Source organism: Rhyacophila brunnea, unplaced genomic scaffold (genome assembly GCF_057557595.1).
Source record: "Rhyacophila brunnea isolate RB1 unplaced genomic scaffold, BYU_Rbru_1.0 scaffold_1, whole genome shotgun sequence".
Taxonomy (NCBI): Eukaryota; Metazoa; Arthropoda; class Insecta; order Trichoptera; family Rhyacophilidae; genus Rhyacophila; species Rhyacophila brunnea.
The window spans coordinates 23,580,100-23,607,621 of record NW_028232751.1 but is presented as its reverse complement, the minus strand read 5'-3'; the positions used below and the strand labels follow the sequence as shown (position 1 = coordinate 23,607,621).

The window sequence follows — 27,522 nt, the reverse complement described above, 5'->3', positions numbered from 1 at the left end:
GAAAAAAGTTTGAACGAGCGAGACTCGAAGTCATATGTTTATATTTGTATGTTTGGGTGATAATGCAAATAAATAAAAATTCGATATGATTTATTTCTCTAACAAATACGATAAAATAGTATGTAGGTAATTTATTGTTATCAGCCTGAAAACTATTTCTCGTAATCGAAAAGCACAAACTGAAACAGTAAAGATAATTTTGACCATAACCGATTATTAATCAAGACGCACCAATAAAAATCAAATTAAAATATACAAGTGAACAATTAATTCATGTTGAAGCAGTATAAGCATTATTTTTTCAATTTCAATTCATTTATTTTTTAGCATATTGTAGACATTACAAATTATGAGTTTAAGACGTTCATAACATGACATGAAACATTATTATAAAGAAAAAAAAAGTAATAAAAGCGGTAAAAGCAATAAAAATTAAAATATAAAAAGAGAACATAATAATAAACATACAAAAGCAGTGACATAACTGACAATACAATTATACATCTATAGAAGTTCAAAAAAGTACACCGAGTCAGTTAAGGAGGCCCTATTTTAAGAATTTATAAAATAGTGTCCACCTAAACTCACTCACGCAAGTGGAATATATCGACACCCGAAGCAATTTGTTGAACATAGTTATCGCCCTCCCAATTGGCATTACAAGTGACAGGTTGGTTCTGCACCTTGGGTGAATAAACAACTGATGCTCTCTATTTCTAAGATAGTTACCACTTATCAGGGACAAACACTGCCCAGAATAGCAGAGTTCTCATTTATACCTCGTATAAGTAAAAAAAAATACGTAGCTAAATAAATATCTCTTCTAAATTGCAGACTGCAGTATGTAAGCATACCTGAGAAAAAGTCAGTAAAGATACGTGCAGTGCGCATGAGCAGCATCGTACGGATTATCAGTAGTGATCAAAAAGTAGAACTAGTTTAACTTCGTTCATTTTTGATTCCGGATGATCACTTTCGATGATTAGTTGATGATTGGTGCGTTTACACGGGTCAGTGGAATTCTTCTTTCGCGATGAACGTTAAATTGAATCACATTTTAAACGAGGCTAAACAAACACTCTTTTTTGATTTCATTTGATGCAAACAACACTACATTAATGCGAACATCATAACTCTTGTCATGTTCTGAATATACGAGATTCGTGTCACATAAAATTTTCGGGACAAACACTACATTTATGTGTTTTTTTTTAACCCGTACCTATGTACATTTTTATGTGTTTTAAGATGACTGAGGCGCGAGAATTTAAATGTGCAAACGTCGCATTGAAAAAGTTTTTCACCGGTATGTATCATTTTATGCCGTCTGAGAGTAGAGTGCTGAGAAAATTTTATCGAGCATACATCACACTCATATGGTTTTTCGCCGGTATGTGTTCTTTTATGACTTTCGAGAGCAGCGTGAGCTGAACATTTATATGAGCAAATACCGCATTGATATGGTTTCTCACCGGTATGTATCATTTTATGTAATTTGAGAGCACTGATTTGGGTGAATTTTGTTAGGCATTCTTTGCACTGGTATGGTTTTTCACCAGTATGTCTGAGTTTATGTCGTTTGAGAGTACAGCTATGAGAGAATTTCATTAAGCATACTTCCCACTGGTATGGTTTTTCGCCAGTATGTGTAATTTCATGTGACCTAAGATAGGCGATCTGTGAGAATTTTAAAAAACAAATACTGCATACATATGGTTTTTCACCGGTATGTTTTCTTTTATGATTTTCGAGAGTACCGTGAGCTGAACATTTATACGAGCAAATATCGCATTGAAATGGTTTTTCACCAGAATGTAACATTTTATGTTTCTTGAGAGAACAGCGTTGCGTGAACTTTGTCGGGCATTCGTCGCACAGGTATGGTTTTTCACCAGTCTGTATAACATTATGCTTCCTAAGATTGTTCATTCGTGTGAATCTTAACAGACATACATCGCATTGGTGTGGTTTTACACCATCATGTGTCTTTTTATGTTTTTCGAGAGCACCTTGATCTGAACATTTATATGTGCAAACATTACAATGATATGGTTTTTCACCGGTGTGTATCATTTTATGTACGTTTTTTTATTTGTTAAGAGAATTGCGCTGCGAGAATTTTTTCAAACACACTTCGCACTCTATGGTTTTTCACCAGTATGTGTTGTTTCAAGCCTTTTGAGATCGCCGAGATCCAAACATTTATATGAGGAAACATCAAATTGAAATTGCTTTTCATTAACATTTGTAACTTCTACCTTTGAATCAACGGGTAGCGAACAATTGTGTGTTTTTAGAGTACTGGGGTATTCAAATATCTCGTAACATTTACTGCAGATAAAATTACGTGAAAAATGTTTTACTCTTTTCAAAGTAATACGAACGATTTTCGGCAATTCTTCTTTGATGTTTTTTCTAACTATTGTTTCCTCGGAATACTGGATCATCTTATCTTGACTTTGTTTGGGTGCTACAATTTGTTTGCTGACATCATCCGCTTTATCAGTTTTACCCGGAGTCATGATGGTAGAAAGACTCTGTTGCCAGGGATGGTGTGATGAGGGGTAGGTGATGAATAAAATCAGAAGGTTTTGATGCGTATAAAAGTAATTCCCCAAATTTATTATCCCTTAACACAAATTACAGATTCAATTTACAGCTTGAATAATACAAAGTTTATAAATTAGATTACGACGATAGTGTTTGTGATAAAAGTTATTTTAACGTTGAAGCGAGCGGCGTGTTATTAAGACGAGCGAATTTAAGGTACTGAGTTCTTGTTGGATTGCCACGTCTGTTTTTATATTGAAAGTAGACAAAGGAAATGCTATCCACAGCGTGGGTAAATTTATTGTTTTGTTCCCACATTGCGGATAGATTCCTGGGATTTTGTCTGCGAAATTTGATTAAGGTACAAACGTTATCAGTCCAACAATGGATTTCACACGACACAATGACAGGAATGCACTGTTTACTCGTTCATTCCTGTGATGGACAACTGACACCCGGCACTTAAGCATTTCTTCAGCCGGCGGGAGGTGATCATATGTCCGTTCTCACGGCAGTGTTTTGCTGATTATTAAAAATATTGAATTATTAAAATGTTGTAATTTTTAGGTTTTAACTGCTATCTACACATTGCACTGTCTGCGGACTACTTCCACCCTCATACCCCCCTTCCAGCGAAATGCGGCACGCAAATCGCGATGAAAGTAGGTAGAGGTGGTCGCTTGAAGGTCCAATCAGATCTGTCTCGGTGGATGCTGCGGTGGTCTGCATCCCGGGACGTCTGCTCTCATGTCCTTGATGACTCTCTTGGTGATGTGCTTTTTGCAATTTGTCCATAGCAGGTAGCTGGAAACTGCGGCAATGATGACGATAATCAAGGCAAGCGTTGCCCACGACAGTTGGCCTGTCGACGTGTCGTTGACAATTGCTCCGCCCGACGCAGTCTGTGCGACGATGATCTCTTCCTTTGTCTGTTGTGCACCCATTTTCGTATGCTGGTGTCTCTTGGTGATGATGATGGTAAAATACTGAATAATCCAGTTGAGTTATCCGCATTTATTGTGAATAAATTGTTTATGCCTGCATTTTAAATATTGCGTACACCACTGACCTATATTCTAGGTCGATGTGTGTTCTTGCTTTCGCTAACGTTGCTGTTTTGAAATCGGAAACTCCGCGTGCTGTTTTGAAACACGACCCCGATTGCATTGTTCGGCTCGTGCCTGATGTTGTTGACCGATATTTGCTCCACTGGCCTAGAGACGGTCTGGAAAATGGACACTTCTGCCGTATCGGGTAACACGAGCTCCCACGGTGTCAGGATTTTTCTCAGGCTGTTCCATTGTTTTATTTTCCTTGAGAATGTACGCTGGTTTTAAACGGTCGATAGAAACGGTGACGTTTTTTCCTCTCTTGCAAATGACATATGTTCGCGAATTGCGCGTGATGACCTCATATGGTCCGGTAAATGGAGATCTTAGCGGAGTTTTAACTGTATCATCGCGTAAGAACACATGTGTCGATTTGTCAAGGTCTTTGAAAATGAAAACGCGTTTCTCGCCGTGTTGCTGGCTTTTTACAGGTTGCAGTTGTTGGAAATGTTTTTTCAGGATCGTGACGTAGTTGCTTGGGTCTTGGTTTGTGCTGGTTTGATGGCACAAAAATTCCCCTGGTAGGCGTAAGGGTTCGCCGTACACAAGCTCAGCTGCTGTCGTCTTTAAATCTTCTCTCCAAGCTGCTCTGATTCCCATTAACACTGTCGGCAATGTTTCAGTCCATCTCTCATTCTCGTGGCATTTTATAGCGGCTTTTAATTGACGATGCAGTCTTTCGACCATACCGTTTGCGGCTGGGTGATATGCTGTCGTGTGAATCCTCGCCGTACCAGTCAGACGATTTAATTGTCTGAAAAGGTTCGACTCAAATTGTTTGCCTTGATCCGTTGTCACTCTCAAAGGCGTTCCAAAACGGGCGATCCAACCATTGTAGAATGTACGGGCGATCGTTTCCGCTTCTTGGTCTTTAATCGGAAATGCTTCCGGCCACCGCGTGAATCTGTCAACGCAGGTGAGGCAATATCTGCAGCCTTCAGACATAGGAAGGATGACGATGTCGATGTGGACATGCTCAAATCGTCCTGAAGGTGCAAAGTTTCCGAGTGGTGCTGATATGTGACGTGTGATCTTGTTCTTCTGGCATTGAAGACAGTTGCGGGCCCAATTTCGACAATCCGTTTTAATCGACGGCCAAACAAATCGTTGTGTGACAAGTTTGACGGTCGCATTAATTCCGGGATGTGAAAGTCTGTGGATATGATTAAAAGCTGCTTGTCGGTGCGGTTTGGTTATGAAAGGTCTTGCGATAGGTGTTGACAAGTCACAGAATACTTTTATGTCTGTGTCGGGAATAAGTACTTGTTTCAACTGAAGTACCGATCCGTCACGTAAAAATGTACTCATTTCGTTGTCAGTTTCCTGGTCGGCTGCGAGGTTGGCATAATTCAGTGTGTCTTCAACGACTTCTATCCTAGACAAGGCATCAGCGACGATGTTGTCTTTTCCAGCGACGTGACGTATGTCGGTCGTGAATTGTCCGATGAAATCGAGGTGTCTGAATTGTCTTGGTGAGCACTTGTCCGATTTTTGTTGGAATGCGAACGTAATGGGCTTGTGGTCGGTAAATATGGTGAACGTGTGAGCTTCTATCATGTGTCGAAAATGTTTGACAGCTAGATAGATAGCTAAAAGCTCGCGGTCGTAAGCGCCATATTTTCTCTCCGCTGGACTTAGCTTCTTTGAAAAGAATGCCAGCGGTTCCCATTGATCGTCAACTCGTTGTTGAAGTGCTGCGCCAACGGAAGTATCGGATGCGTCACTAATTATCGCTAAGTGAGTCCCCTCACTTTTCGGATGTTTCAATAGCGTTGCTTCCGCCAAACTCTTCTTGCATTCCTCGAAGGCCTTGATTGCTTCTGGTGTCCAGATGATAGGTTCTTTCTTGGAAGTTTTTCCTTGCAGGAGTGAGTTCAGTGGAGCTTGCGTTTCTGCGGCCTTGGGGACGAATCTCCTATAGAAATTCAAAATTCCCAAGAACCGTCGTAGTCCTTTTTGAGTGTCTGGGCGGGTGTATTCGCGAATAGCGCTGACACGATCTGGAAGTGGTCGAGTTCCGGTGCTGGAAACCAGGTAGCCAAGAAATTTAACTTCCTCTACTCCGAAGTGGCACTTCGTGGAGTTGACAACCAGGCCGTACTCCTGTAGGCGTTTGAACAAAATTTCCAGGTGTTGAAGATGCTCTTGTTCTGTTGTGGAGGCTACCAGGATGTCGTCTATGTAGGCGTAGCAGAAGTCCAGACCCTGCAGAACCTCGTCAATGAAGCGCTGAAAAGTCTGGGCCGCATTCCTCAAGCCGAAAGACATAAATGGAAACTCGAATAATCCAAAGGGTGTTGTGATGGCAGTCTTCGGAATGTCCTCTTCAGCCACTGGGATTTGGTTGTATGCTCTCACCAGGTCGATCGTGGAGAAAACTTTCCTATCACGCAATGTTTGTGTGAAGTCTTGGATATGACGCACGGGGTACCTGTCAGGTACGGTTCGAGCGTTTAATCCGCGGTAATCACCACATGGCCTCCATTGATCTTCAGATTTGGGCACCAGGTAAAGGGGTGACGCCCAAGAACTTTCAGATGGTCGTGCTATTCCAAGTCTGGTCATGGTTTCGAATTCCTTTTTGGCGATGTGAAGTTTGTCGGGAGCTAGGCGTCTAGGACGTTGAGCTACAGAAGGTCCTTCGGTGGTTCGTATGTGATGTCTCGTGTTGTGGATGACTTCTCTACCAGCTCCATCTGGGCGCGTGAGATCCGGAAACTGCTGCAGTAATCCATGATAAAGGGATTTACCTGCGACAGTTTTGACAGTTGCTATCTCAGTGCTGCTGTGGCGTCCAGAGGTTGTAAGTTGAGTCGTCTGATCCAACAGTCTGCGATTCTTGACATCGACTAATAATCCGAAATGGATTAGGAAGTCAACACCAATAATGGGCTTGGTGACATCTGCAATCACGAATTTCCAGGTGAATTCTCTTCGTAACCCCAAATTCAGCGTCAGTGAGATACTGCCATACGTAGCAATGACAGATCCGTTTGCTGCTGAAAGTTCGTACTGTGATTTTGGTCGGCGCCCCTGTACTTTCGTGCGTGGGAAAACGCAAAGGTCCGCTCCGGTGTCGATAAGGAATTGTATTTTCGTGGCGTGGTCGGTGACGAAGAGGCGGCTGGAGGTAGGGCTGTAATCGCTGGCCGCGCTTAGCGACTGCCCGTGGCGTTTCCCTTGTTGAAGGTGCATGGTGTGACGCACTTCTCCGCATCTTGGCCGAATCTACGATGATACCAACACATGCCAGGTTTGCTGTGGCTTTGGTCTCGCGGTCGGGAATGGTTCCTCCTTTGGCTGGCTGATCGTGACTGGTGACGTGGCCTTGATGGTCGGTTTCCTCTTGCGAGCTCTTTGGAGAGCTCCTCGCGAAGAGTTGAGATTTCCTCCCGCAAGGTGATCACCAGCTTGCTGATGCCGCACAGGTCTTCCATCGTGGTTTCAGCAATGGATGCCTTTGATGTGGAATCTGCCATGGCGTCAGCTAGGTCTGCAACCTTGTTGAGATCCGCGTCCTTCTGTGTCGCCAGTACCAATTGCATGGTATGTGGTAAGCGACCCATCCAAAGCGTGCGTAGGATGTCATCAGTAACGGCTGCTCCTGCGAGAGAACGTAGGTGGCGCAAGAACTGTGATGGTTTGCGATCACCAACTTCCTCGTGCTCCAGTAGTCGTCTGGTCTTCTGCTCCTGGGTAGAGCTCAGCCTTCTCGTCAGCTCCGTCCTGAGGTGCTCGTAGGCTCCTTCACGAGGTGGGTTAAGGATGATGTCTCGAACCTCTGAAGCGTAACGAGATTCCAAAGCTCCCAGGATGTATCCAAATTTGGTCGCGTCAGTCGTGACGCCAGCTGCTTCGAAGCTTCGCTCCACCATGCAGAACCACATTTCCGGGTCTTCTGGACAGAATGGTGGGATCCTCACTGCCACGCGGCTGATCTGAGGTGTGGTCTGCTGGGCTGGTGCTGGTGTTGTCGTTTCTCCTCCGGCATTGCTGCCATACCCGCTGGAGAACTGTCCATTGGGCATCTTGACAAGGCAAGTGAATTTAAGAAAATTAACGCGGGAAAACGGATGTTGAAAACTGCGCGGGAAAACGAGCTCCAACGAAAAAATAATTCTCTCACAAACACAGTAAAATAGTAGTTAATAAAAAATTAAACGAAGTCTGTAAAATGAAAATGAATGAATTGAATTTTACTTTACGGGTCACCACTGTTGCAAGGGATGGTGTGATGAGGGGTAGGTGATGAATAAAATCAGAAGGTTTTGATGCGTATAAAAGTAATTCCCCAAATTTATTATCCCTTAACACAAATTACAGATTCAATTTACAGCTTGAATAATACAAAGTTTATAAATTAGATTACGACGATAGTGTTTGTGATAAAAGTTATTTTAACGTTGAAGCGAGCGGCGTGTTATTAAGACGAGCGAATTTAAGGTACTGAGTTCTTGTTGGATTGCCACGTCTGTTTTTATATTGAAAGTAGACAAAGGAAATGCTATCCACAGCGTGGGTAAATTTATTGTTTTGTTCCCACATTGCGGATAGATTCCTGGGATTTTGTCTGCGAAATTTGATTAAGGTACAAACGTTATCAGTCCAACAATGGATTTCACACGACACAATGACAGGAATGCACTGTTTACTCGTTCATTCCTGTGATGGACAACTGACACCCGGCACTTAAGCATTTCTTCAGCCGGCGGGAGGTGATCATATGTCCGTTCTCACGGCAGTGTTTTGCTGATTATTAAAAATATTGAATTATTAAAATGTTGTAATTTTTAGGTTTTAACTGCTATCTACACATTGCACTGTCTGCGGACTACTTCCACCCTCAACTCTTACACTTATTACTGGCATTAGCAATCCATTGTTTGGAAGAATTCTACAAAGACATGGTTATTTTATTATTTCTTATAGCATATAATATAGATGGTAAATGAGGTGTATATTTATTTAATACTTCTATAGGTGTATATTATGATAATTTAGTATGATAATAATACTAAAATATAATATTTTCAGTTGTAAATTAATCCATAGCTTTGAGATGCCGGCATGATCAAGACCTCTCAGCGGATCTATTCAATACACAAGGCTGCTATCGAGGGAGTTTATCATATTTATGTATTAAAGTAGGTACATATTATAATTTCACGATGTATTTGTGTGTATTACGAGATATATTAAAATTTTCCATTTGAGTCGTTTTTGCGACCCGGGTTTCACAATTAGGCATCTTCAGAGACTGCGCACCGACCAAAGTTATATGCACAACGATTAGAATTGATATATAATTATAATAAAATAAATTATAATCTTTTTTTGAAAGAAATGGGTTTCAATTTTCAGGTTTCAAGAGGACCCTCGGTCGATAGTATTTATAATAATGATTATCTATAATGGATTATATTTAAAGGTAGGTATACATATACCACAGTGGCTGCCGGTGGTTCTCAAAATTGCTTTCGGAAGAGGTTCACAAATATGCACTTACGTTTTGATTACATGATTTCATGACCCGACATATTTCAACATATTATCTACTAATTTCTTTGTGCATTACTGAATTTTACAAAACAATATTTAAAAAAAAAACACTCATTTACTCAAAATCAAGGCTTTAAAATTAAAATGAGAATTTCTGCAAAAATTTCAAATGCTAAATATCTTGGAATATAGTATTTTAAGTTGTATCTCTATTAAAATCAGTGGCGAAGGGTGGATGTACTATTATAGCTTCACAAATTGTTAACTGGCGACTGACCCAGGATATGGAAACGCACTACAGTTTGGTACCTAGCTAAACCTTAGATAGATGAAAATAATAAGAGACGCTATTACAACATAATATTCAATTGTACATACCTGATCTAATGGTTTTCCACCCAAATACGAGCACCCAGGTTGAGAATCTTCATGATACATTAGTTGCGACGTTACTTCAACAAACTCGCGCTTTATGTGAACTAGCAAGTCAGTCTCAGGTTTTATATCAGTGATACAAGACGTGGCAGGACACTGAGAGAAATAATTACACAGGTAATAAATAAGAAAGTATAGCCATACCATTAAACAGTGGCCTAATCAGTGGCGCATTTAGTGGCGTAGAGGCCCGACGCACCGACAGATTTTGAAAACCCTACCATAAAACTAAACAATCTAATTTTCATTTTCCGAAATAACAAATTCTTACATTCAAACATTTTTTATTTTTATTTTGTATACATTGTACAAACATGGCTTAATTAAAACAGTTTCCTTTGTGATTGTGATTAGTGATCATAATACATAAGTAGGTAGGTACAGTTTTACAGCAGAATACCTACCAATTTAGTATTTTCAACATAGTTTTCATGAATTTGGATTGACAATCGTATTGAACGGAAGTGTGTAAATTACAATAATGAATGTATCTTTAATCAAAACCTTTTAAATCTAATATATTATATTATCTATATATCATTGGCGAAGGGGCTGTTAAGATCCGACATAAATAGTGTACACTAAACTTTGTTAGTCTAACGTATTTTTGTTTTCATTGAAATAAGACTACAATGTGTAGACACCGAGTGTTTTGTTTATAATAAATATTCTATTAAACCCAGTCTAATCCAAGTCATAGTAGATAATAGTAAAAAAATATTCGTTTATCTATAAAATATCTTTTATCGATTATGGTTTGGTTAGGCAGGACTTAATGAATTAAAAAAACTAATAAACACCATATGTATTCTAAATTCAACGAACACGAATAAGTAGGTAGGTATGTCTGAAAAAGTGTGCAATATTTTTGTCGGATCTCCCATAAAAACTAACCAGCGCCATCTGAAAGTTGCATTGTTAGTTAAATGAAAATAAATAAGTATTACTGAACAAGTTTAGTGCATTAACCCTTATCTTGGCAAGACTAGTGTTGCGTAAAAAAAAAATATTTCTTAGTGTGTTTGTATGTCAAAGTGGCGTGTGAAATAAGGAAGCAGGTTAAAAAAAAATAAGAGATTTTCCATTTTCTTTATTTACGACTGTATCCTATAAGATACATTGCCAAGTAGTCACACATTAATATAAAGTAATAATTAATAATAAAATTAACAAATAATAGAATTTAAAAACACATCTAAATATACATGGGTTATTGGGTATGATACATTAAAAAACAATATCTTTTTTCAGTAAAACACAATCTAACATTGCACTTGGTGCAAAATACCGATGTTTGTCCAGAGTTGCAATATCTGCATCTGCCTTTCTGTCGGTGTTCTGGAAAATGACCGATAGTATCCAGTATAATATCATCGTCTGGTCGTGGTTTCACAGGATTTCTTATTTTATTTGGTGGTGTTCTTATGACATCTGTACTAGGACGTCCGCGCTTCATCCTGTTTTTGAGGAGCAGGGCATTGGCAACTTTCATTCTAAATTTTTTAAGTGGTAACCGTTTGACCATTCCATTTTCTAGCAACTCCAGTTCTCGGCGATAAAGAAGCCAACCATTATTTATTCACTCCTGATCTAACAAACATTTTGAAACCCCATTTTTTCGGCTTGTTTTTTACATATTGGCGTCTTGAACCTGCTCTTGTTCCTTTGTAGGGTATCATCATTTCGTCTATCGAATTCTTGGTCTCCTTTTCTATTGATATACAATTATGTCGTATAATTGTTAGTAAGGGTCTTACTTTATATCGTTCAAATCGGCTTTTTCGTTATTCATAAAGTGAACGAACCGTCGTAAAGCCTGATAGCGTTTGAGTGGCATATTGGCTATTCTATCATACCTCATATCTTGGGACCAGCAATCCGTGTAAGCAGGTAGCTTTACAATTCCCATGTATAGTTCGACAGCCAAGAAGTCTCGAATTTCTAATACATTTGTATTTATACAAGTGCCGGAATGTTGTGTCGAATACAAGTTAGTATTTTCTAATATAATATCATAAATGTTTTCTGTGAAAAATAATTGAAAATATTCCAAAGGTGTTTTTATATCCTCTGGCATAGTAAAACTATTTTCATTAACTTCTACTTTTGATTGGAAGTGATCATCAGCCCATGACAAGTTCATTTTCTCGGCACGTTTTACAGAATGCCTTCAACGAGCTGTACTTGTTGCAGTTCTTTTGGCTGGTGAAGTTGTTCCCGATTCCTGAACACTTACATCAATGTTAGAATTATCAGCTATAACTGTAATTTCTTGAGCGACTGCTGAATTATCGATTGTTTCAGTTGCATACTCAAAATTTCTCGGGCAACTCCTTGTTTCTTGATATTTTTCATGAATATAAGCAAGAGGGGTGGTAGGTTCGTCATCACTTTCATCACTTTCAATATCAGAATCAGCTCCTAGTATAGGTACTAGTGTCATAATTCGTTGAGTTCTTGATGACTGCAAATAAACAAGAAATATATAAGTATATAATAATAAGTATAATATACCTAATAATAATTATACATATATTATAAAAAAACATAGTTACCAATTTTTGATACCGTAACTTGGCATTGTATACTCAAGGATACAGACAAATTCCAATGTCAAAGTTTGGTTGCCTGGCAATGTATCCCTGAAGATACATATAACTTCACAGCGAAATACAAGCTAGATCTAATTCATATTTTGATTACAAAATACATTTACAACATTCCACATAACCTATGTAACTAAATTTATCCCATTTTTTGAAGAAATATCTTATAGTTATATAAATATAATATAAACTTACAGCAGCAGGAAACATGTTGCCAAGATTTCTCGCCATTTTGAAAGATGTGTCACTTTGAATGTCAAGAAACATTAAATGGAGAAAATGTAGATGGCAGTAGTTACACGATTTGGCTAAAGCAAGAGTCAATACCAGTATATTATCACATAACACTTACATTACCGATTGGGAAGTTGGAAATCAAAATTAATGTATACAGCGTATACTATAGGATACATTGCCAAGAAAAGGGTTGAATTTTAAAAGCCTACCTCCATCCCTCGCCATTGCTATTATATCTTGGTTACGGACGTCATGGCGGTGGTCTGGGGAACTACGGACTCCGCAATTTGAGGTATCAATCTACGCCCCCGACCCTTGCTTATAGTCCGTAACACTGCATAGAATGCTATAGGATCGTAGTCAAGTAGTCAAGATATGGTGGTTATACAATAGTCTGTAATTCTAATACAGGCACTCCTTAGAAGAGCCGACAGCCAGCCTGTGATAGGAAGCTCTGCAACTGACCGTACGTATTATAGCGGTCATAACAAAAAAATGCAAGTGTAAACATGTATTATTATGCAAGTTGCACGATTTCATGCATGAATCAAAAAAGGTCGGGAACTTCTAAATTTTCGTATGAGAGTGGGGATTTTTTCTATAACTGCTCATGCACAGTAGAGCAATAGTGGCAAATCTGCTGGTAAAAAAACAAGCCACACCGCTCAGACTCATTTTGAGGTTAACCACGAGCTGCCAAATGCTACCATACAGTGTCAACATCGCGTCTCACTCATAGCGCCCGTACACGTGCATGGATTTGCTGCCAGCAATAGTGGGTATATCGCAGCCATAACAAGAAAATGTAGGTAACACAAATATTATGTATTATCCTGCAGTTGGTAAGATTGCATGCATGAGAGAATAAGCTTCGGAATTACTCACTGTCAGCAGTAAATCTATGGACGTGTAAAGGGGTTATTAGGTACCCATGAAGAATGAGATTGGCGAGACAATCAGCACTCATACATGTAAACAGTTATTATCGCGATAATTTAAAATACACAAGATTGTTGCAAGTAAATATATCCATGCACGTGTACAGGCGCGCTTATTTACCAGTCAATATAATTTATACTATTGACAGTTTTTTCATTGCGGCAACATTGACCACGCTTAATTTTAAGCATAAATCTTTCAAAACCCAATTAATAGTATTGTATCTTATTAAAACATGAGAATCACAGTTAATTATTAATAGTATAAGTCATAAACTATAATTATTATACATTACAGGGAATTAGTTTTGAAAACTAACCTCAAAATTGCAACTGGAACTGTTTTCATTCTCTCGCTTTACAATAATGTGGCTTTCCGGACCATCTAAATGATTAATTATTGGCACAGAAAACCAAGGTTGCCCTTCTCCGTCAGGTTGATCATCAAATTCTTGCTTAATATCCATGTTTCAAGAGGGAAGCGAGACAGTATAAGTTTTCGAAAGGTGTTGCCACAAAACAATAAATACTATTCCCTGGTTGATAATAAAATAAACTATAAACCTAATTGTTTATATGTAAGTACCACACGTATAATAATAATTCTTTCTCACGAAATATTATTCTCTCTATAATGACAACACCGACGAGAACGTTGCACGTCATCTTCGGTTTGACCCAGGCAATGCAGAGACCATGGACTAAGAGCGGAACGCAGAAACATTTGTCATAACTAAAATTTCCTTAGCAGAAAACACTATGCAGAAATATTGTCTATTGAAAATAATACCATATTTAAAAATTCTCTTTCCTATAGTTTGTAAATTATTTTATAATTGTTAAACGATGACAAAAATATGACAACTGCATTTTATAAATGCAATAACTATAAATACATATTAATTTTTAATTATAATACTCTTATGTTTCCGTTATAAGTCATTATACGTGATTCCACAGGCACCGCAAGATATTTTTTTTAACATGGTAACACTAGCGTCAAGTGTCATTCTTCACCTGGCATTTTGTATTTCTGCGGACTGGCGCATAAAAGTAAAATAATATTCTCCAAGTACATGCCAAACGAATTAACACTATCAATATCCATATTGAGATACATTGTTAAATGAATTTGAGTGTATGGACAGTTTTATAGACATGCAAATTTATTTTGACAGCAGCTGTTAGTGGTAAATGGTAATACAGAAGGGGGCGTGTTCATAACAAAAGTAGTCTATGGTTAAGGATTCCTTAACTCTATACTCAGGATTGTCTATAGTTAAATCATGCTTTTCGGCGTTTTATCCTTATGCCAGCGCTCCATTGGCGAGCCAAAAGTCCGACGACAATAAGTCTTCAGATTTTTCTACGTTCTGCTACTGGCCAACAGACGTTCAACGAAACGAGTATATAATTAATTTGACGAGTAAAACAGTCGACTTTGACAGCATAGATAATATACGTATATCTGACAGTTAAATCGTGATGGCGTTAAATGATACCGACGTTTTATGTTTTTTGGGTTATTGGGTGGCAGATAATGTAATAACGAAGCAAAGGGTACACAAATACTGGGTGAAACATTGGATAAGGAAACGAACGACATTATCCCACACAAATTTAATACGAGAATTGCGTTTGCAACCGAGCGATTTCCGCAATTATTTGCGAATGTCGGAGGATGTATACACAGAACTGTATAATTTGGTCTCCCCATTTATTAAAAAAAAAAATACTATGATGAGGGAAGCTATTATTTTCTCCTCATGATAGATTATGTGCAACCCTGCGATTTTTGGCTGCCGGCGGAACATTCACTGACTTGCATTATAGAACTGCGATTGGAAGACAAACTCTGGGCAAGATAATTCCCGAAACTTGCCAAGTCATCATTGACGTTTTGAAAGGAGAATATTTCAAGGTGTGTATTATATTATACGTCATCTAATAAAGTTGGGCAAATTTACAAATATATCATTAACAAGTAGACATTGGTTGGTCTTATAAAGTGAACGTTTAGTGGATTGTTTTACCTATATAAATCATAGACGGCAACATCATAAGAATGGCAGACAAGATGCATTTGAGATAGGTATATATATAGTCACAAATAAGGCCATCGTTGACATGCTAAATATTCAATAGACCATTAGAATGCTGTACCTAGCCAGGACTCTCCATATAGGCTGTAAGCAAGCTGCTTAATTATTCCTGTTGAATGTATTGTAATACTAGTCATATTCTTCGAAAAGCAAGCATGGAATTTGATTTCTAAATGAGGCCACATAATAATATAGGTTTGCTAACATAGCTCAAATACTTACCATTTGTTGTATCGCTTAAGCTAAGGTTTATAGGCATAAAAACAAACAAAAAAACAAATATTTTTACAAGATATTTATTCATACAAAAAACATTAATTTATTATACCGGCTTTTGTACATTTTTGCTTAATATACGATAAACTGGTTGAGTATGAACAGTAGTTGCTGGCATTATTTTGTCACTTTGTCCCATAAAGGCAACTTCATGCATCAGCTTCTCGGCCAGCAATCTTTGTCCCTGTGACATCGATCGTAGTTTCATGGCCATCATTTTGCCAAAAACATCAAATTCATCTTCAGTCTTGCTTAGTTTGTCGGTGATTAATTCTAACACTTTGTTGGCGCTATCATTCGATTTTTTTCGTTTGAACGATGGGGGTTCTGGTGCTCTATTGAGATTCGACCTTGGAGTAGTCGACAACGTGGATGTTGAAGGCGAATATTCTATCTGTAAATAAAATGTTGATTATTTTTTGTTGCAGTTCCCTGATACGCACGAAGAAATGGAGACGATTGCAGAAGAATTTAATAGTAAATGGCAATTTCCAAATTGCCTGGGCGCAGTTGATGGGAAACACATTGCAATCGTGCCACCTGCAGGCGCCGGCTCCCACTTTTATAATTACAAACATTTCCACAGCATTGTTTTGATGGCGATTGCAAATGCTAATTATGAATTTATTTATGTTGATGTTGGAACAAATGGACGTATTTCTGATGGAGGCGTACTGAGAAAATCTGATTTTTTCAAACGTTTAGACGAAGGCAGATTAAAAATACCTGCACCAAAAAAACCTACTGCTAATTCTGATGCACTGCCATTTGTTTATATTGGCGATGAAGCCTTTGCATTACGTAACGATTTCATAAAGCCGTATTCACAAAGGCAATTAAATCACAGTAAAAGAATATATAATTATCGGACATGCAGAGCCAGGCGAATTATAGAAAATGTTTTTGGCATTTTAGCTGCTAGATTCCGCATTTTTCAAGCTCCAATAAACATGAAAATTGAAAATATCAATACAGTTGTATTAACTTGCTGTGTGCTGCACAACTTTCTTCGTCGCAAATCAACACATACTTATACTCCTTCTCATGACCTTGATAATGAAAATCCTGAGACAGGTTTAATAGAGCTCGGACTGAGGTCACAGGACACCTTAGCGCCTTTGGAAGCAACGACTAATCGGAACTCGACTGCCAATGCTAAGAAAGCGCGAGGAGATTTCGAAAAATATTTTAATACTACCGGGGCTGTCACATGGCAAGAAAGTATGATAAGCAATAGATAAATTAAACCAATGTAACAATTTAGTTAAAATGTTTTACCTCAATACAATCTTCGTTGTTTAACGAGTTGGAGTAACTCTCATCAGGAGACATGTTTTCCAAATCGTCCACCATGCTGGATATTGAGCTCGATTCTGTAAAACAAAATGTAAATTGTTAAAATACAACATAATACTCAAACTTGTTTTTTATTATCTCTCCCCTAAGTACCCATTCCTTCATACGGTTAATATTGATATTGGTATAATTGGTGTAATCCAGTATATCGGGTATTTTCAAAATGTGTTTTCCGCTGTATTCCTCATAACCAAACTGTACCATTAATTTTGATTGATGATTGACGATTTATTGATTGTCTCTGAAGGAACCTAACTCGAGCGATTTTTGATTTTATGATCATTTCTTTTCTTCTTCTTTCGACCATGTCCGATCATAATATGGACCTCCACGGAGTGGAGGTTTGTATTGACAGATTTTGTTTTTACGAGAAATGGATGTCAGCCACTTGCTCAACATATTAGGTCCATACTCTGACTCATACACAAATTGAAATTCAATGTGTACTTGTCAGACCCAGGATTTTAACCTGGGACCCGACCACGACTCAATAAGCCGCGCTTCCACCGCCATGATCGTACCTATATATTATTATTTCTTACCTACCTCAGCAAAGAATAAATAATTTTATTGTGACTAGAAATGATTCATAGCTGTATGTTTTAATTGCTTAATAGTAGCTAATCTAATGCGATGTCACTTTCAGAGATACGACAATGTCATAGTCTGCACGTGTATAATAAATAGCTTTAAAGCATTCCCTCGTACCTATATATTATTATTATTTATTACCTACCTCGGCAAAGAATAAGAAATTTTATTGTGACTAGAAATGATTCATAGCTGTATGTTTTAATTGCTTAATAGTAGCTAATCTAATGCGATGTCACTTTCAGAGCTAGGTACGACAATTTCATAATCTGCACGTGTATAATAACGAGGGTATACTTGCAGAACGCATTAAGTGAGTTTTTGCTGTTTTTCTGTTTTAAATGCCAAAATTCTTAGAATTTTACGCTCTACGTTCTGGTAAAACGCACTTAGTCATAGGATATACTGGTAAGAAAATAGAAACTGCATTAAGTCATATTGTTATTTTTTTATACTGACAGAAAGCATTATATGACCTATAATGCGTTCTGTGTGTACAAAATACAGGACTTGTAACATGGCATATGCATTAAGTGTGACATAATGCATTCTGTCAGTACAAATTTTGTCAATAGATGTCACCATAGGGCATAGGCCATACCTTTGCAATTTTAATTCATCTGTCTTTAGTGATTAGTGAAACAATACAATGAACCATTTGAAGAATTTATTAGAATGGCTTTGTATCAAAGAGCAAAACATAATATATTAAAGATGTGTTGGAGTTGTTCTTATGATTGCAAAAAAGATTACATTCTAAAAAATGTTGAGATTGAAATCCCCGTTGATAGAAAACCAAGGAATGAAAAAAGGAAATCCAGACAAAACTAAAGTGTTATTTCTTTTTCAAGAGTGGACAAAAAGTCAGAGTCTGAAATTTTTTTTTAGAGTACTTTACACATTTCAAATAGATCAGTAATTCGCGCATTTAAAGGACAAGAAGACGTGGGAGTACAGTTTACGTTACACGATCGTAGACGTAAACATCCCCCTATTCACAAAACAAGCAATGAGAATTTAATCCATATAAAGTCTCACATAGAATCCTTCCCGTTTATGGAGTCACTACACGAGAAAGGACATATATATATATATATAAGGTAATATTTAGACAGTAAATTAACAATTTGCAAAATGTATAGCCTGTGTAAAGACTATTGCACAGAAAAAGGCGTATCACCATTGACACAGATAACCTATCATAGAGTGTTCTGCAAAAATTATAATTTATCGTTTTTCAAACCAAAAAAGGACCAGTGCACATTTTGTAATAAATACAAAGTAAGTTGCCCCGAAGACAACATCATAATGGAAGAGGATTTTCAGAGTCATTTGAAAAGGAAAAATGAATGTCATTCTGAAAAAGAAAAAGATAAGGATATGTCCAATAATGATTCCTTATTCATGACTGTAACATACGATCTTCAGAGTGTGTTACATATACCATATACAGAGGTTTCACTGCTCTATTATAAAAGAAAATTAAATATGTTTAACTTAACTATTTACGAAGGTCCAAAGCCGAATAAAGGATTTTGTTTGGCTTGGACCGAAATAAATGGAAAGCGAGGGAGTTGCGAAATAGGAAGTTGTCTCATGTGGTATCTCAAGCAGCTTCCATCGAGTGTAACTGAAATATCTTTCTTCTCCGATACATGCAGAGGCCATAATAGTATCTGCTCTTTTCTTGAATCTATGGAATGCAATTCTATGCATAGTGCCATAGAAAACAGGCAAAAGTGTGCGTCGATTTATTGTGCCAATGACTAAATGATTTTTGAATGTCTCGTTTCATTTCGAAAAAGAAACCATACGAAGCAAGCGAGCTAAAATATACTGACTTTTATGATCTCAAAATCAGTTAATAAAAAATAAAAACTTGGCGTAAATTGGCTAAAAATGAAATGTCTTAAATATGAAAAGGAAAAACCATTTACCATTCAATATAAATATAATTTTAGTGATGTGTACGAAACAATAAACGTTTTAAAAATTAGAAATGCTTCGCGTATCAACCAAATTTGTTTTGTAGAAATCTAAAACATTCCACAATTATAATATAAAAATCCATTAAAAATAAGTTGTGCCAAAAAAAAGGATTTGTGTGAAAAAAGTGTAATACTGGACATTTTTCATTGGTGGTTTCAACAATTATCTGCCGAGAATAACAGCCATCCAGACTTACTTCCGGAGCCCGATATAAATGATTCCGATGCCGAAAACGACGAATTATAATGAACATTCTTTTTTTTAAATATTAATACTGATACTAATCTAATTGTTTTCATGAATAAGTGCAATGTGCAAGTGCAAGGAAATGCAAAGAATGTCAATCAGAATTAAGGCTAGTCGTAATATGTAGCATACAATGCAATCTGCATACCCTTCAGAGAAATGTTATTGTAGTTTACGGTAAATAATTTAATTTAAAAAAAAACTGTTTAAAAATTATTGTGATTTACTATTATTTTCATTGTAGTTTTTCTATATTTCTCTAATTTGAAATAAATAATGTTATTTTCACTAAAAATATTATTTTTATTTGTATTATTATGTACCAATCTAATCATTAACATAAAAAATATAACAATAATGCATTGTCATATATCTAATAATATGTCAAAGTTAGCGAATAGTTACTGACAGAATGCATTATGTCAGCGGTCACATTACATTTACATTTTTTAAAAAATATCCATACAACTTATCAACATCAAATCTTATGTTTTGTATGCCAAAAAGGTTATTCTTTATAATGTAGAAAAAAAATATGTAAAACATTTAACATTCTACGTGGGAGAAAGCTTTGAAAAAAAAATTAAGCTATTAATGCGATTATCTCAGAACTTGTTTTAATGACTTAATGCTTTCTGTCAGTATACCCTCGATAAATAGCTTTAAAGCATTCCTACGTACCTTCCATTTGGTCATTCAAGAACTCCAAATTTTTATAGTACCACAGTTTGGGTAGATAAACTGCGTCTGTGCCGGCTCAGCTTCGATATGATGTCCTTACTTTATTTCTCTCCTTTCTGTAACCCGACCTCAATGTCTGTATTTTCTTTTTAACATCGTCGACCCTTGCCTGCGGCTCCACCTTGATTAAAATCTCCAAAAGTTCCGCATACGCCAAGGACTTGGCATCACGATTCTTGTATAGTGGGCTGGTCGTCTTCCACAACGATGGGTTGTCTTTAAAACAATTAATAAAATCTTCCAAGAAACTTTTCGAATGCACTCGTAGATCTACCATTGTTGTTATCGATGTGAGATGTCCGAACACTTTGAATGACAGTAAAATAATGATGGCGCTGTCGTCCGTCGGCATAGATATAAATAATGTGACGGTAAAGCGTGGTGAACGTACGAATTTCAGCGGCTCGGCGAGTAAAATATCAAACATGTTTGAAATCCAACGAGCCTGGTCTGCGGATTAAAAAGTCCGCAGACCTGGGGTGCTCCACGCGAAAAAAAAGTCCGAAGACTGTAAATCGTCTGACTTGCGTGCCAATGGAGCGCCGGCATTAGCGCTTGGCCGTAGTCATGGGGCGTCTTCGACGCGGAATTGGCGCGGGGACGGGCACGGGTAGAGTGTCCGTAGTAGCCCGCGCGCGTCCAGTCGTGTTCAGCGTCAAATCAGGGATAGGAAACCATAAACACAGAAAAGTTTTTACTGGAAAACTCCTATTTGAAATGGCAAAACTTTGCACCAAAATATGGGGCCAATGAAATCAATATGGAAAGCACTAATTTAGCAGAAGAATTTTATAACTTATACAAGAAACTGCGGGAACAACCAGACAAGTTTTTCGAAAAAGAGTAACATGAGAAAATATTTGATTAGGTATATTCTAATTGATCTAAGTTTTTATCTATTCTTTTTGAGTAATTTTTTGCGATCCGACTATCGCTTTTTGGCATCTTCAAACACCACCAATGGTGAATATACACTGTCATCTGATACAGTTAATTCCTGTTTATTTGGTAAATTTATATTTATGAATTTAAATTCAAATTCCATCAAGTACCCTTGGTCGATTTTATAATTTGTATATATATTGGATAATATGTAAGTTAAAGTTTAAAAAAGACTTTTCGGTTCATATGGTGTGAATGTAGGTGTAGAATGTACGCTTCATAACTTTGCACCCCGGCTCTAGGATGGAAATGATGTACCTACTTAATATATTTTATTTTTATTATGTTTATATTTTTTTATTAAGGAAAACAAACAGTTACATAGACTACAAATATGTATAAAATAGACTAGAAAAAGATATTGCAACAAGCAAAGTTTCCATATAAATTATAATAATTATAGTTAATCATATTAAAATTTAAATACAGAGAAATTAGATAAAGAGATAAATGAGAAAGAATATTGAATAATTATAGACAAAAAAAAACATTTTTTTATGTACCTACCTTTATAACTATAAGTAAAATAAGTATACAATATTATATGTGCGTTAAGAATTATTGAAATTTAAAGATATTATTTTTACATAATATATATTTATTTAGTACTACATATTATATTAATACAAGTGAATATATAATTTTTATATATATTTGATATAATTTTATGCGACGTAATAAGGCAAAGAGGCGTATCAGTGTAGTGAAAAGTGCAACGTTATAAAACGTATACCTACTTTACATCACTTCGCACTATCTATGCTTTGTGAAAATAATACCATAAATACACAGATGCACGCGGTAAACTCATGATGGTTTGAGACACCCGCAACTCGCTCGTTTCCCGCGTCGGTGCGCGTCCATTCAGTGCGGACACCTCTATGCGCGCAGTATGGGAAGAGCTCGCCGCATGTACGATCTTGCCTGCGTTGAGCTATAAAATATCATTGACTGAGCACGCACTTTGGTGACAAAAAGATGGCAACACTTATACTGTTTTACACGTGTATGGAATTACGGGTAACAGTACGTATTATCGTGGCCATAACAATACAATGCACGTGTTAATACGTATTAACGTGCAAGTTGCAAGATTACATGCATGGATCAAAAAAGTTCAACGGCTTCTGAATTTTTAAGCGGTAGATGGAATTTATGTGATATCTGCACCTACGCAGTTGAAATTTAGTAGTGAATCTACAGGACAAAATACGAATTATGCCGCGCAAACATTTTGACGTTTATAGTTTTTCACAACCAGTTAAATGGCATCATAAAAGGATAACAACGCGTCCCGTTTACGCTTCAAGAATGAGGTTATGTGTAAACAGTTATGTATCGCGATAGTTGAATTAGCACACTATTGGTGCCGGAAAATTTATGCGCTTTACATACATATTGTGCTATATTGTAACATAGATTAACAACAATAGCAAACATGGATGTAAAGCAAGAAAGTGACGAAAACCAATCTGATACAGGAGGCAAGCTTTTGTTTGACGTACAGACTAACCATCCAAACAGCCCGGACGTTCGCACTTATGTAAAACAAGGGAACGCCGACGATTCCGGTTGCAATTTTGAGGTTTGTTTATTGAACCTTATTTCCTGCGATTTAATTGTGTAGACAATGTATTATTGTAGTGAAATACCAACAAGACGCAGAATAATATATGATTCCATTTTTTATAAACTATTTAACAACGTAGGTACTTTCAAAAAATAGCTTTTACCATTCAATTTGACTGAATGGGACGATTGGGCGCCGCACTGTCGAATGAAATAAATAGACGTTTTATACAGAAAGTAGACGAGGAATTTTATACAGTTTTCTATCTAAGTACTACTTAATAGTTTTAATATTTTTGCTCTTAAGGGGGGACATGCTCGTCGAAGGTAAAAATTGAGTTTTTATTGTATTTTCAAACCATGATCATGGACACTCCTTAAACGTTGTAGATGATCTATTTATATAATTTTGAAGCCTTATTATCCTTTATAGTTATTTTAAACATTTGATGACTGCATGAAGTATTTTTGTTACATAAAATAGTATTCTTTTAAACCTCTCGCTCTAATGTTTTAGAATATAGTCATATTTCGGTACATAACTGTGCAGTGGTGTTAAGATTTTTTACATTTATTAATTTTTAAACGCATTTATAAAACCATTAGCATAATTTATTACGAGATAATTTTTGTAAAATATTCACGATAAAAAATTATATTGATATTATAATATATATATATAATGACAAACATAAAATGACAAACTATAATTAAAGTAGGGAGTAAAATTATGTTAACGCGCGTGTTTGAACATGTACCGTTTAAAAAAAAATTAAAAAAAATTCAGTTAGGTACATGTTCAAACACGCGCGTTAACATAATTTTACTCCCTACTTTAATTATATTTTGTCATTTTATGGCTACGGCCGTATGTTGTAGCTTAACCACTAGAAAATGACAAAAGAAATGGCGTATTTCAAAAAAACACTACCTTATTCTTAGGTCAATAATTATTATAAAGCAATCATTATTCATAAGATTTGTATCACACTTGAATGGTCAAAAACATAGCTTATAATAAATATCTTTAGAATCATCTTAAAATGTGTTAATCTTGCCGATTTTTTGAATAATAAAATGCCTAATTCTTGTCAAATTTGGGATCACAGAGATTATCAAAATAATTTTTTATCGTGAATATTTTACAAAAATTATCTCATAATAAATTATACTAATGGTTTTATAAATGCGTTTAAAAATTAATAAATGTAAAAAATCTTAACACCACTGCACAGTTATGTACCGAAATATGACTATATTCTAAAACATTAGAGCGAGAGGTTTAAAAGAATACTATTTTATGTAACAAAAATACTTCATGCAGTCATCAAATGTTTAAAATAACTATAAAGGATAATAAGGCTTCAAAATTATAAAAATAGATTATCTACAACGTTTAAGGAGTGTCCAGGATCATGGTTTGAAAATACAATAAAAACTCAATTTTGACCTTCGACGAGCATGTCCCCCCTTAACATAATTTGCGGATTGACAACTATCATGCCTGAGATTATAATATATAAATAAAAAAACACTTTTCTCGTTGTAACTTAAACATATGCACAATTAAATCATTATTTACGTGTACATATTTAAATAGTTATGTAATTTAAATATAAACAATATTATTAAAGATATATTTTAAAAGTACCTATAATTCAAGAACGTCTGTTTATTTTTGAATATCATTTAATTGCGTGGTGCCCAGTTGTCCCTGCGCAGAATCGTCCTAGACCCAATTTGACAACCACGATGTTTTTATGTAGGTATCAATTTACTGTAAATAGAAAATGACGTAACCCACAAAGATCAAATTTTACATGAGTCACAAAAACGTTATTCTTGTTGTCGTTCACAATTAAAATATACAATATACTTACATAAATATTAAGTGCATGAAGATAATTATTTTGGTGGTTTTTGTTGCCAGTCTGATATTAAATATTGACGTATTTAAAGAAAACCGAATAAAAAATATGGCTTAGTCTTTTTCCAACTTCACTAATTCATTCCTTTTAAACAAAAAGTTAATTTTAAATAATAGTTCGGCATTTGCACGATGTCTCACGATGGCGGAGCGACTTAATCGTCGGCCTATAATGTCACGTCTCAGGTTCGAATACTGGGTCGGCAAGTACACATATTGTTTTTCAATTTGTATGTGTGTATGAGTCAGAGTATGGACCTAATAGGTTGAGGAAGAGAAATCACACAAAATTGGCTGTTTCTTAATACCGTAAAGGGTAGTTGAAAAATGTTTATTTAATTATTTAAAACTTTACTACTTACTATTTAAAACTACTTTAACTGAGTCATTTACCTTGACAGCTGTTTCAACACATAAACTCATTTTCGGAACATTCAACAATAATTTGTGATTATAAAAGAGCTACAGGTCATGTAGCAAATTAAATACGCTTAGTTAAATAATAAATATGTACCAAATATTTTACAAAATATCTACACCACATACATCCATCGAATGTGGTATATAAAATACAGATTCAAGTATCAAATAATTCTTGGATAAATAGATGTTTATGTAAGTATATGTTTTTTTAAACACTTACATGATACTGTGTTGTATAACATTTACATTTTTGATTTTGATTTACATACTTATATGTACCTACATAAATTTGTAATGTACAGTAGGTACTTAATTACATTTTTACCATTAAGAAATTACCATTATTCGATTCTATCCACCCGCCATGTCTATAATCACCCCAACGCTGGATAGAATGAGACATCACAGAAAATTGGCTGTTTGATAATAAATGGTAGTTGAAAAATATTTTAGTGTATGATTATGTCCATAGAAACAGGTTTTAAGTTATTCATGTTTGTCCGAATAATGTGTAGCAGAAAAATATAAATTCGAAAAAGGGTCTATTTAATATTCACCCCATTCTACGGCAAACATTTTTCTTAATAAAAATAGGTACATCAATAGAGGAATCATAAAATGGACCTTGGCCCTCGCCCACGCCTTATTCATCCTTGTATATTATATTATCACACTTATATATCAACTAACATTGTGCACAAACGCCACTTTTGTTGATTGACACTTCACTTAGTTGATCTCTTTGTTCACGTAAAGTACAATAAAAGTATGTAGCAGCGAAGAACTAGAGACCGAAAATAGTGGAAGGAGCTAGAAGAGGCTTTCATCTAACAGTGGAATGACCCCGACTGATGTTGGTGATGATATATTATTTTAATCCTGGTAATGCCGGGGGTTTCATTTTTATTTTCTTCTGGTGCTTTGTACGTTGAAAGGTTGAAGATCTTTGCTAAAATTAAATTCATCACAAAGCATTAGTATATCTCCAACATTATTCAGGTAGGTATCCATGATGGTAATATGAGGCGCCGAGTCGCTAAACTGGCTCCTGGGGGTTTTTTGAGTTTTGAGTAAATCACGAAAAACTGTTATGGTCAGTGTGATAACTTTAAGTGTAATTTAAGTTATTTTCTAGTTTCCGGTTTATATGGAATAGTAAATTAAAACGTCAAATTCAATTTATATGCGCCAATATTCCAAATAAATGCATTTTAATTGTCCGGAGAGCACACTTGCATCACTCGCTGTCACAAGGAGCCAAATTTGTGACTCACACTTTGACGTTACATGTCAATAGAGTCGAGTTTGGCACTTATGGAATAAGGTCGGCCGGAAATGACTGTTCAGTAGCGGGCCGTATTTATTTCAATTAATATAGATATTTTAGAATTTATTTTGCCAAACAAATATTTTCTCACCATACTTACCTACTACACGGTAAATCCTTTTTTACATTGCATCTTTTTAGCATTTATAGCGGTAGGTATGTATGTATGTACATAGAAAAAAAACATTTTTTCAAAATAAAGAATCGTGTTTATTAATGAGAAGCGAGCAAGAAATAACGCAAGTATACCAAATATGTGAATAAGTGATGGTCCCAATAACACATACATATAAAGCATAATCATTGATGATCTAGTTGTTCCAAGGTGGAGAGAGGAATTAAAAGTAGGTAGGTCACTATAAAATTAAAAAGATTTTTTTTCTTTCAGCCCCACTGTGTGACATCACTGTAACTCCTTTACAATACTTCACTATAAATGTATCTTGAGCAAGTTTCACTGCCTTTTCATAAAATGCAGTATGGAAATGTCTAATATCAGTTCCATTTAATGAACTGCCCTTGAAGTTCTTAGTGTCATGATTACACTGAGGATTTTTTTAGATGAATATCTGCAACGAATTATGAAAAATACAATAATTAATAACTTTGAAAATAAAAAGTAAAGATAGAGGTTAATAAAATATATATACAAAAGTATA

General features: G+C 36.0%; 1 protein-coding gene across 1 annotated transcript; it reads right to left on the bottom strand.

Moving 5' to 3' along the window:
• Positions 1-303: 303 nt before the first annotated feature.
• On the bottom strand, positions 304-13,898 carry LOC147079596 (uncharacterized). Its single transcript, XM_085942358.1, has 4 exons — positions 13,695-13,898; positions 9,537-9,689; positions 8,508-8,553; positions 304-2,537 (listed from the first exon to the last, which is right to left on the bottom strand). Exons 1-4 carry the CDS (start codon positions 13,839-13,841, stop codon positions 2,509-2,511), a joined length of 375 nt encoding a protein of 124 aa, XP_085798484.1. The 5' UTR covers positions 13,842-13,898; the 3' UTR covers positions 304-2,508.
• Positions 13,899-27,522: the final 13,624 nt, after the last annotated feature.

Bases quoted from the DNA above. Each gene is read 5' to 3' on its own strand.
- LOC147079596 (XM_085942358.1), bottom strand. From the start codon at position 13,841: ATGGATATTAAGCAAGAATTTGATGATCAACCTGACGGAGAAGGGCAA. The intron at 9,690-13,694 runs GTTAGTTTTCAA...TATTTCTCTCAG, and splicing joins GTTCCAGTTGCAATTTTGAG to TGTCCTGCCACGTCTTGTAT. The intron at 8,554-9,536 runs GTATGTACAATT...ATGTCTTTGTAG, and splicing joins GTGGAAAACCATTAGATCAG to AATTCTTCCAAACAATGGAT.